Here is an 11,891-nt window from a genome sequence, read left to right as displayed (position 1 = left end):
TCCCAGAATTCCCAGCGGCCGCGGGGAAAGTTTACGGGATGTAGGCGGCGGCGGCGGTAGTGGTAGCGGTTGCCCGGCGGCCCGCGGCGAACCATGGCCCTGGCCTGGCGTCGCTGGGCTTTTCTCACGGCGTCCCCGAGCAGCGTCGCAGAGCGGGCCGACTTCCGGGAAGGAACTGACCAGCGACTGAGCGGCGGCCGGCGCGCATAGCGCCCTGAACATGCGGCAGTCCCTGCAGGCAACCGCGGGCTCCGGACAGGCGGCGGCGGAGGCGGCGGCTCAGGAGGGAAGGAGGCGCCGGCGCCGGCGGAGGTGGCGGCGGAGACGGCCGGCGCCCGGCGCGGAGCCCTAGGGAGGCAGCTCAGCGCGGCCTCGGGCCTCGTCGAGAAGGATGCTGTCCCGAAAGAAAACCAAAAACGAAGTGTCCAAGCCGGCCGAGGTGCAGGGGAAGTACGTGAAGAAGGAGACGTCGCCTCTGCTTCGGAGTGAGTGTCAGGCGGGGCGCGCCCACACCTGGCCCAGGCGGCCGGGGGCTGCGGGGACCTGGGCGGGGGCGCCGGCGGGTCCCCAGGGCTTCTCCTTCGTCGCTGGTCGCTGTGAAATACTGGTTTTGAGATTTTCTTGTGCCTGAAGTGGTATTTGTTGATTGAAAGCCCGTAAGACTAAGAAACTTGGGTTAGTCCCCCCGCCCCTAACCGCGCCAAGAGCACCCCCTAAAAATTGAACAGACTTCTTCACCCCGCCTGGCAGAGAGTTGTTGGTTTTGAGTACTGGAAGAGAGACTAGAAAACACTTAAATTGTTTATAACCTAATGAGTAATTAGACAGGGACACTTTTTACTCTTCTGGGTGCGTCGAGATGTGCCTCATGTTTGCAAACATTGTTGGTGTCTCTCGACCGTGCTGCAAGTTGTGCAAACTCTGGGGCAGAATTCCTTAGTCCTGCTGCCAGATGCAGACTTGAGAAGGTGAAAAGCACACCATAGTTCTTGTGGCTGCCACCCAAAGCCTCATCACTCTTACATCCCAGAGCAGAGAGCCAAAAGCCTTTGTATTTGGCTATATTCGTGAGATTCCAAAAAGGCAACTGAAAATGATTTCTATCGTGTTAGAGAAATTCCACCGTCCCCCGCCCCACCCCCGGAAAAGTTTTTTTTTTTTGGATAGGGTATATCCCACCCTCAACCCCCACCTCCGATCCCCCGCTACTTTTCTTCTTAATTTAAGTATTTGATTTTTGAGTTGAATCTCTTGGATTTTTAATTATTGTGTGTTCAGGACATTTGTGAGGCATGGAGCTGGTATTTTGGTGCTTATACTGCGCCCCGGGCCCTTTGCGTAAGTTTCCTTCTTGGAAGCTGGTAGTAACCTCGTGACTTAAGTATTACCTCATACTGTAATTGGGAATGCTAGGTTTCTAGTATTTGCCCAAGATCACACAGATGGGAGAGCATGTTCTCCATTATAACCACATTGTCAGCCTTCCAGATTTATAGTAGTACTTGCAATACTTTCAACAAAATATATGTCGGTTGAGCATGTCAGTAACTGGAAACTTGATTTTTAAGTTTTTTTTTTTAACTTGATTTTCAGTTACACATGCTGTTAGGTTTTTGGCTGTTTTTAAGTGATAGCTTGCTGTTTGCTACAAATAAAGTTTATCAAACATTACTTGAAATCGTGAATCATGTTTGTCACACTTTTTTTATTATTATACTTTAAGTTCTGGGGTACATATGCAGAACATGCAGTTTTGTTCATGTTTGTCACAATTAAGCAAATAACTTTTGATATACTTTGTTTTGTTGTCGTTACATCAAGTGTTGAGCCTTATTTATTCGGATATTTGTTTCTGTCCAGTGTTAGTTTCTAAAGCTTATTAATATGAGTGTCTCCAATATTGTTTACTTAATGAATAATAAGAGGGTCTCCATATTCAGGTTTTTTCTTGTTTTAAAGGTATTTGCTTTCTAACTAGGAATGTCTTAAGCTGTTTTCAAGTTTCGTGTTTAAAAGTACAGTATCCTAAAAGCCATTGTTCTATTATCTACTATTTTGAATTATAATTACATAGTTTCAGGCTTGGTTTTTTTGAGCCAATTCAACATTTGTGTGCCTCTTTGAAATGAGAGCTTTTTATTTTCAATTTTCATACGTAAATTTTTGGCTTTCTAGCTTTTGATTACTGTGCTAGGGCTAGGTAATTCCAAGAGAAGAAAGAGCTACTAATTTTTTAATCTTTAAAGGAATCCACTTTTACATACTTGGGAGTAGCATTAAGTTCTATTTTATTTTTGAAATTGTGTTTGCTTCAAGAAGGATTTTTGGCAGTTTCTAAAATGAAGTGAGAACAACAAAATAAACTACTAGCTTAATTAACTAGAAACTATCAGTTTGTTAGATTGTTTCCTATTATTCATTAATTCATGACCATGTCATTAATGTGTAGTTCACAGATAAGATTATTGGCATTTTATCATATTATGTATGGTAGTATGCAGAATACATTTCATTCTAGCTGAGCTTTTACACATAGCATATTAATGCAAGTTATATAAATTCATTTGATTGGGAAAATATTAACCTTCTTCAGTTTAAAATGCCCAAGTACCATCCTAAACCAAAATTTAAAATTGTGTTTTAAGTTGACATTTGATTTTGGGGTGGTAGATGTAAATGAACAACTTTCGAAAACTTTTGTTACTTACTGATGAAAGGGTAATTTTATCCTTTGTTTTATTATAGATCTTATGCCTTCTTTCATCCGGCATGGTCCAACAATTCCAAGACGAACTGATATCTGTCTTCCAGATTCAAGCCCTAATGCCTTTTCAACTTCTGGAGATGGAGTAGTTTCAAGAAACCAGAGTTTCCTTAGAACTCCAATTCAGAGAACACCTCATGAAATAATGAGAAGAGAAAGCAACAGATTATCTGCGCCTTCTTATCTTGCCAGAAGTCTAGCAGATGTCCCTAGGGAGTATGGTTCTTCTCAGTCGTTTGTAACGGAAGTTAGTTTTGCTGTTGAAAATGGAGACTCTGGTTCCCGATATTATTATTCAGACAATTTTTTTGATGGTCAGAGAAAGCGGCCACTTGGAGATCGTGCACATGAAGAGTACAGATATTATGAATACAACCATGATCTCTTCCAAAGAATGCCACAGAATCAGGGGAGGCATGCTTCAGGTAGCTTAACATTATAAATAATATAGTAGTTTATTGACATGTCAATTAAAAAGATGTTCTTTTCTAGATTTTCTTGGGACGCGAACAAATACTACTAGCGAAATTTTTTCCACTTTGCTGGTTCTGCTTAAGCCTGTGTACAAATAGTTGTTAATCTACACTGAATGGAAGAGTCCTTGTGTCCATTTATTTTATTAACTCCTGTTATATAAACCTGGTACTTATCTCAAGGCTGTCTAGACTCTTAATGCTGTGTGTGACCCTTGAAAACCTAGAGAATTTAATGTCTCCAGTTGGTCTGAATTTAGGTTTAGGTTTGGTAGAATAATGGGAAGGGTAAGTCTTCAGAGACACTTGACAAACTTGGGAAAGGAAAGCAGAATAGGAAAAACTGGGCATGCTCAGTGAGACCCTGAGCAACCGCATTACTTCACTAGATCCTGCACTTTTTCTCTGAACAAAAAGTAGTTTAAGAATTATTTCCTGAGTTGATCAGAAAGACTTGTCACATGGTTAATTGTGTGTTGAGCACGTCTTTATTCTTTTTGTAACAGACAAAAAATATTACCATTTAATTTAGGAAAAGAAGGTGCTTTCCATATCTCCTGACTTGGAAATACTTCTGAAAGGAGCAGAAGAGATTGGAGAAATGTACAGTTCTACTTTATTCCTAAAGTCCTGGTTTTACTAGATAAAATGAAGCGAGATGAAAATTAAACTTTTTTGTCCAATTGTTTTTTCCTACCAAGTTATAGACTTTAAATTTTGGCAGGATAAAAATAAAATGTGAGACAGATTTACTTTTTGGCTCACATAACTTCAAATAAGGCGACTTAAAAATGGTTTGGAGCATTAGTATTTTGACTGTAGAAAAAATTTATTCATTTAGTATTAACTGTTTATGTGTCTAGCGTTTTCCTTGGGTCTGTTGGTCTCTGCTTTCTGGTACCTGATTTGTCTGGTACCTTATTTGGAGAAACAAAACCAATTTATACACAATGGTCACAGAACAATTGTTATACTTTGTGATACTAACTGTAAGTGCAACAGGGAATCAGAAGAGAGATCGGTATAGGCTGGAATACTTGAAGAGATGATTCATGGAAGAGGTAGGACTTGGACTGGGCCTTGAGTTTGGCCTTTAGATTAACATGGGCGAGAAGAAGGACATTTTACGTGGAAAATTGGGAAGAGCACAATGAAAACAGGGTAGGCGTGGTTTAAATCTAAGGAACAGTATAGTTCTGCCTGGTTTGAAGAAATAAGATGTAAGGTCGAGTGGAGATTTGTGGTTCAACAATAGGCTTAGATTTGAGTCAAACGGAAGCTCTTGCACATTTTGAAAGACAAGTGATTTTATGAAAGCAGTGTTTAAAGATTAGTTTTGTACTAGAATTAAGGGTAGATTCCTAGAGAAAAGAGGATTGCAGGTACCAGTGGATACCAGTGGTAATAGGAAAAGGCAAATCTAGGACTCTTTTGAAGGAAAAATGAGAAGTAGAGTTTAGGAGAAAGCAAATCGCTGAAGTTTTAAAAATAATGTGGAATAGTTGGTAAGAACAACTTATTTTATGAAAGCTGACATCAGAGTCTCACTGGAACATTGAAGAGGAGAGGTTTTCTAGGCATGTGGAAATGCAGTAAGAGGCATGGGTAAGCACCTTTTAGTTTTTAAAAAATTAGGTTAAAGAATTAGCTGCATGCTTGAGTGTTTATTTTGGTTATTTCTGATATGCAGTTCTGAACCTCAGGAATAATTTGTTATCTAACTAAAATAGTAAGTTTAATAGTGAGTTTTTCATTTATATTTTCTTCTAGAATAATAACTGCTTATTATAGGAAATTTGCAAAATGCAGAAACATAAAGGCAAAGTACCTCTCCACCAGAGATCCTCTTAGTATGTTATTTTCTTCATCTTTTTCCATGCCAAATTCTTTTTTTACATGGATGTGATTATACAATATTTTGTACAGTTTTCTGTTCTTTTTACTTGAATGATTTTCTTCATGTTGTATACTTTTTACGAGTGGTTTTAATGACTGCATAATCTTCCATTTGGTGCATATTCAGTGGTTAATGAGGACTTGATCTATACTTAAGAAATTTGGAAAGAGGAAGAAGTGGGACATGCCCAGATTAATGGGACTTGGCCACTAATGGGGTTTGAAGGACAAAGGAGAGGGGAGAGTCAGATAGGATTAGCACAGCACATGACTGCCTAAGAGATGCTCACAAAAATAAATGGCTGAATGAGTGAATGAACCCAGCGGTTATAAATCTGGAGACTTAAGACAGTTTTTGGTAGCTGAGGGAGAATAGAAATAGCTATTTTTACTGTTAATATAGAATATGTGTTATTCTTTGCATTCACCTTTCCCATCTATATTGCAGATGTCACTGATAGCTTGTAATACTTTTCTACCTGAGGTTTAAGTATGTAAATATGAAGAATTGATAACAAGTTAAACTCTTGTTTTGAAAATCTGATTTGCAAAATATAATTGAGGAAATACTATAAGAACTAAATCTGTACTGATCCTCTCTTAGGAACAATTTGACATAATTTTTGTAAGTTTAAAGACAGACTTTAAAACAACTTTCCAGTCGCAACTTCAAAGTAAAGGACAAGTTAATTGGATACGTTTTCAAATTCAAGTATGTCATTAAAAAAATAAGATTTCAGGCCGGGCACGGTGACTCACGCCTGTAATCCCAGCTCTTTGGGAGGCCTAGGTGGGCGGATCACGAGGTCAGGAGATCAAGACCATCCTGGCTAACCGGTGAAACCCCCTCTCAACTGAAAAAAAAAATACAAAAAATTAGCTGGGCATGGTGGCGGGCGCCTGTAGTCCCAGCTACTCGGGAGGCTGAGGCAGGAGAATGGCGTGAACCCAGGAGGCCGAGCTTGCAGTGAGCCGGGATAGCACCACTGCACTCCAGCCTGGGTGACAGAGTGAGACTCCATTTCAAAAAATATATAAATAAATATATTTTAAAAAAATAAATAAGATTTCAAAACACTGATGAAAGAAATTGAAGAGCACAAAAACAAATGGAAAGACATCCCGTGCTCATGGATCAGAAGAATTAACATCATTAAAATGACCATATTGCTCAAAGTAATCTGCAGATTCAGTGCAATCCCTATTAAAGTACCAGTCATTTTTCACAGAAATAAAAGAAAACAATCCTAAAATTTCCACAGAATCAGCAAGGAGCCCGAATACCCAAAGTAGTCCTGAGCAAATGGAACAGAGCTAGAAACATCACACTACCTGTCTTCAAAATCTATTATAAGGCTGTAGTAACCACAATAGCATGGTATTGGTATAGAAAGAGACATATAGACCAATGGAACAAAATAGATAATGCAGAAATAAATCCACATATTTGCAGCCAACTGATTTTTTACAAAAGCACCAAGAATGTACATTGGGAAAAGGACACTCTTCAATAAACAGTGCAGGGAAAATTGGATATCCACATGCAGAAGAATGAAATCTGACCCTGGTCTCACCATATGCAAATTTAACTCAAGATAGATTAAAGACTTAAGACCTGAAATTGTAAAACTGCTAGAAGGAAATGTAGGGGAAACACTTCAGGACATCAATCTAGCAAAGATTTTATGGCTAAGACCTCAAAAGCACAGGCAGCAAAAAGAGAAATAAACATAGGGGACTATGTTAAACCAAAAGACCTCTGCACAGTAAAGGAAACAACAGAATGAAGAGACAACGTATTGAATAGGACAAAGTGTTTGCAAAAGATTCATCCAGCAAGGGACTAATATCCAGAATATGCAAGGAAGCCAACAGAAAAACAATCCCATTAAAAAGTGGGCAAAGGACATGAATAGACGTTTCTCAAAAGAAGACATACAAATGGCCAAAAGGTATGTGAAAAAATGTGCAACATCACTAATCATCAAGGAAATGTAAGTCAAAACCACAGTGAGGTATCTTACCCCAGTCAGAATGGCTATTGTTAAAAAGACAAAAAATATACTACTGGTTAGAGTGTGAAGAAAAGGCAACTGTTACAGACTGTTGGTGGGAATGTTGTAATTAGGACAGGCACTATGGAAAGCAGTTTGGAAATTTCTGAGAAAACTAAAAACAGAACTACCATATGATCCAGCAATTCCACTACTAGGTATCTATCTAAAGGAAAAGAAATCAGTATATCAAAGGAATACCTGTACTCCCATGTTTATCATGTCATTTGCAGCAACTTGAATGGAACTGGAGGTCATTATGTTAAGGGAAATCAGGCACAGAAAGACAGGTGTCTCATGTTCTTACTCACATGTGGAAGCGAAACACATTGATTTCATGAGATAGAAAGTAGAATGATAGCAGAGGCTGGGAAGAATGGGAGGGGAGGTAAAGAGAGGTAGATTAATGGGTCCAAACATACAGTTAGATGGAATAAGTTCCAAGGTTTGATAGCAGAGTAGGGTGACTACAGTTAACATTTTGAAATAGCTAGAAGAAAGGACTTGAAATGTTCCCAACATATAGAAATGATAAATACTCAAGGTGATGGATACCCTAAATACCCTGATTTGATCATTTCATACTCTGTACATGTAACAAAATATCACATGTACCCCATAAACATGTGCAAATATTATATATCAAAAAAATGCTATAAAACAGTATTACCACCTGACTGGGCTCTTGTGTGGTATCCAAATAGAGCTGAACACTGAGACAGCAGATAATGTAAAGGAGAAACAGTTTAATTTTTGCAAGGCAGCTGAGTAAGGAGGATGGGAAATGTTTCTCGGAGTCATCACTGCAAGACTTCAGAAGCTAGGGTTTTAAACATGATTTGGTAAGCAGGGGGCTAGGGGATGGGGGCTGTTGACTGGTCTGGGATATTGCTGGTAAGTTGGGGAGTTGCAAGACCAAGTCAGTTCCATGGTTGAGTTCATGGAACACTGGTCCAGTTGGTGTCAGTTGGTCCACTTGTAAGCAAAGTCTGAAAAATACCTCAAGGACCAGTCTTAGGTTTTACAGTAGTGTTTGTGACTGCCAGTTACTATGGAAAGAAAGCTGGGGAAAAAATGGCAGGTTACTGTTTAAACCTATAGCTTAGCAGAAAAGTTTGCAGGAGGTGAGATCACCAGTGATGAAAGTGGCCTGGCCTCTTTGGCCAGTCCAACTTCTGGAAACCATCAAGGGAGTCTGTGATCTAAGATCAGTGTTTTCTTGTTCTTCTCTTCTCTTTTCTTTTTTGAGGCAGAATCTTGCTCTCTTGCCCAGGCTGTAGTGCAGTAGTGTGATCACAGCTCACTGCAGCCTCGACCTCTCGGGCTCAAGCGATCCTCCCACCTCAGCCTGCTGAGTAGCTGGGACTACAGGCATGCACCACCACACCTGGCTAAATTTTTGTGTTTTAAGTAGAGACTGAATTTCACCATGTTACCCAGGCTGGTCAAACTCCCCAGCTCAAGCAATCTGCCTGCCTTGGCCTCCCAAAGTGCTGGGATTACAGGCATGTGCCATAGCATCCAGTCTGGATTATTGTTCTTTAAAAGAAGCAAGCTTGTTAATCTTATGGGCAGCCTGCCCTGGGGCTACCACAGGAAGATAATTATTAGTGACTGCCATTTGTTGAAATGACTATTTGCAAGCAGTCATACATGGAGGTGGAAAAAGAAGGAAAATATTTTATTAAAATTCAGGCCCCTACTGTAATTTTAATCTTGAGGGTGTTTTTAATTTTATGAGGGAGGTTCCAGCAGGAGTCAGCAAGCTACACCCATAGGCCAAATAGACTTGCCTCCTGCAATAAAATACAGTTTTATTGGAACGTACATACAGTGAAGTAAGATTTTATTTCGTGGAATAGCCAAGACCTTGTTTTAATAAGACAGTAGACTTCTGCATTCGAAATCTCCTCCCTGGCTCTTTTATATCAGATTGCGTTAGGCTTAAAGCAGGTTGCAGGTAGTTGAAGAATCTCTCTGGTAATAAGGTATCTCCCCCAACCAAGAAAAAAAAATTCTTTACAGCAGTTGATACATTGCTTGAGATACTTCATTTGATAACATTAATTTTTATCAGGGCAATATAGATTTAATGTTTTACCTTGTAGAAAAAAATACTTTTTTTGAAGGAATCACTTAAGTTGCAGGGAAAGATTAATAACTAATTACATGCCAAACAGAAAAGCCTAATAAGCTTCCTTTTCCAGAAGGCAAAAATCTGAATATGAGACAGTAGCTGAAAGTTTCTTGAATTCACCTTGCGAAGACTTAAAACATACTTTTAGGATTTATGCTGAATAGGGTTCAAGGAATTTGAATGAATAGAAAGGAGAAAGTAACTTTATAGGAGGATAGGATAGGGATGTGTGATAGATTTATTTTCACAAACATTCAATTTTGATTGTCATAAGCATAAAAAGATTGGAAAATTTGTTTTGTAATGACTTAATGGCAATAGTAATTCCTGTCAATTAGTTATTAGATTTTCAGGAAACACTTTATGTCAAGGGTTAAATTCAGCTTATTGTATTTAGTAGAAGCACAAAAACAAGTTGTGTAATCTCAGAAAGTTTTAGAGCCTAGAAAGTTCTACGTTTAGCTTTAGAACTTTCAGATTAGAAAATTTGACCTTTTATATTCTTGGCCACATACCAGTCACGCACTTACTGTATGTGCCAAAGGAAGGAATCCTGCTGTTAACAGGAAGTCTTTAGTTGGAATACTAAAGGCAGATTGAATTCCTTTGTTTTGTGCTTAAATTTTAGTTCTGTTTTGAAAACATTTTTAAACATTTAAAGATGACTGAAGAAATCAGGATACAAACATCAAACTGAAAAGTGTGGGCTTTATCAAGAAGTACTGGATTTGCAATTACTCGGGTAATGTTGTAAATATTTGTGTAACCAGAAACCTTTGAGGAGCGGTTGATAATCTTTAGAGACACCACCTTTTCTGCATTTATTTTGCAGAGGAAAGAGAAAGCATTTGGTTGGGTTTAATACTTAGATCTCTTTATCAACATGTTGATTATAACACGCTAATAATGTATAGTATCCATTACTAGGGACCCTGTGGAACTGTATTAGACCTCTAGATCCATTTTATTCTCTGTAGCCACTACAACATTTGGAAACCGGCCTATTTGAGTTTTATTCATAATGGTGGCTCTCATAAATATCTGCCTGGTTGTATGAGATTAAGTTTTTTGGCACATCTACTGAGAGCTTGGTAGAGAGAGAAAATAATACTTTATCTGTGTCTTCGACTAAGTCATATGTTGAGTATATGAATGTTTTACTTTATATTAATAGAAGGTGTTTGTGCAGTTAATTCCTGCAAATAGAAGCTGTTTTGAGGATTAATTATAAATCCAGTTTATTACTTTGAAGGACTACTTGAAATTACGGAAAGCTAATTTTGTTTTTGTCACTCAAAAACTGAAGTTCTCATTTTTTCTCACTGATTTGGTTCGAAATTGGTGGCTTGCTTTTTCTTTTGTGGCAGTCCTATTTTTCTTTAAAGAATAAATAACAGTTGATCTTTTGTTGCTAAGATTACATGGTTAGTAATAGGTTTGTCATTTGACCTTATACCACTTGTGTGACCACTGCTAAAATAATTCACTTGAACCTGTTTTCTCATCTGTAAATTGGTGGTAATAGTACTACCTCCTAAGGCAGTTTTGGCTATGAAATAAGACATATGGAAAGGGCTGGGGATAGAATACACATCCATAACTGTTTGCACATATCCTTTGTAAGAGTGAGTGTTTCCCAGCACTTCGGGAGGCTGACACGGGCAGATCACGAGGTCAGGAGTTCAAGACCAGTCTGACCAATATGGTGAAACTACGTCTCTACTAAAAATACAAAAGTTATCCGGTCATGGTGGCATGTGCCTGTAATCCCAGCTACTCGGGAGGTTGAGGCAGGAGAATCGCTTGAACCCGGGAACCCGCAGAGTGGAGGGTGCAGTGAGCCAAGATCGCGCCACTGCACTCCAGCCTGGGCAACAGAGCGAGACTCCATCTCAAAAAAAAAAAGAAAAAAGTGAGTGTTTTGTGTTCTGTTCTTTTCTCACATACTTGGTATGTTGGTTATTGAAGTTTGAGCTTTCTGGCGTAACTCATACTGGAGGAATGATGTTAGAGCTTGACATAGCTTTTTTATTTTTATTTTTTATTTTTTAGTCTGCTAGATCTGTTTTATTGCTAGTAATGCTTTATGCTTTAGAACAGTGGTTTGCATTATTTTGTACTATACATTTATCTCAATAGATTTTATAAAATTATCCCAAATAATAATTTGAAAAAAATATATCACACATTGCGCTTTCAGAAAGTACAGCTGGGGCCGGGCACGGTGGCTCACGCCTGTAATCCCAGCACTTTGGGAGGCTGAGATGGGCGGATCATGAGGTCAGGAGATTGAGACCATCTTGGCTAACACAGTGAAACCCCATCTCTACTAAAAATACAAAAAATTAGCCGGGCATGGTGGCGAGCACCTGTAGTCCCAGCTACTCCGGAGCTGAGGCAGGAGAATGGCGTGAACCCGGGAGGTGGAACTTGCAGTGAGCGGAGATCACACCACTGCACTCCAGTCTGGGCGACAGAGCGAGACTATCTGAAAAACAAAAAGTACAGCTGGGGTATGTTTTGAAATTATTAATATCTCTTTTTTTTTTTTTTTTTTTTTTTTTTTT

At 39.0% G+C, this 11,891-nt stretch overlaps 1 protein-coding gene across 1 annotated transcript in view; it reads left to right on the top strand.

Moving 5' to 3' along the window:
* Positions 1-270: 270 nt before the first annotated feature.
* Positions 271-11,891, top strand: part of SAV1 (salvador family WW domain containing protein 1) — a 35,366-nt gene continuing 23,745 nt past the window's right edge. The window contains exons 1-3 of the mRNA XM_025390996.1: positions 271-294; positions 357-485; positions 2,746-3,189. Coding sequence (XP_025246781.1) covers positions 392-485; positions 2,746-3,189 — 538 coding nt within the window. The 5' untranslated portion in view covers positions 271-294; positions 357-391. The remainder of the gene's footprint in view (positions 295-356; positions 486-2,745; positions 3,190-11,891) is intronic.

Source organism: Theropithecus gelada, chromosome 7b, assembly GCF_003255815.1.
Source record: "Theropithecus gelada isolate Dixy chromosome 7b, Tgel_1.0, whole genome shotgun sequence".
In the NCBI taxonomy this organism is placed as follows: Eukaryota; Metazoa; Chordata; class Mammalia; order Primates; family Cercopithecidae; genus Theropithecus; species Theropithecus gelada.
Note: the sequence above shows the minus strand (reverse complement) of the source record. Positions and strands in the feature narration are given on the sequence as shown.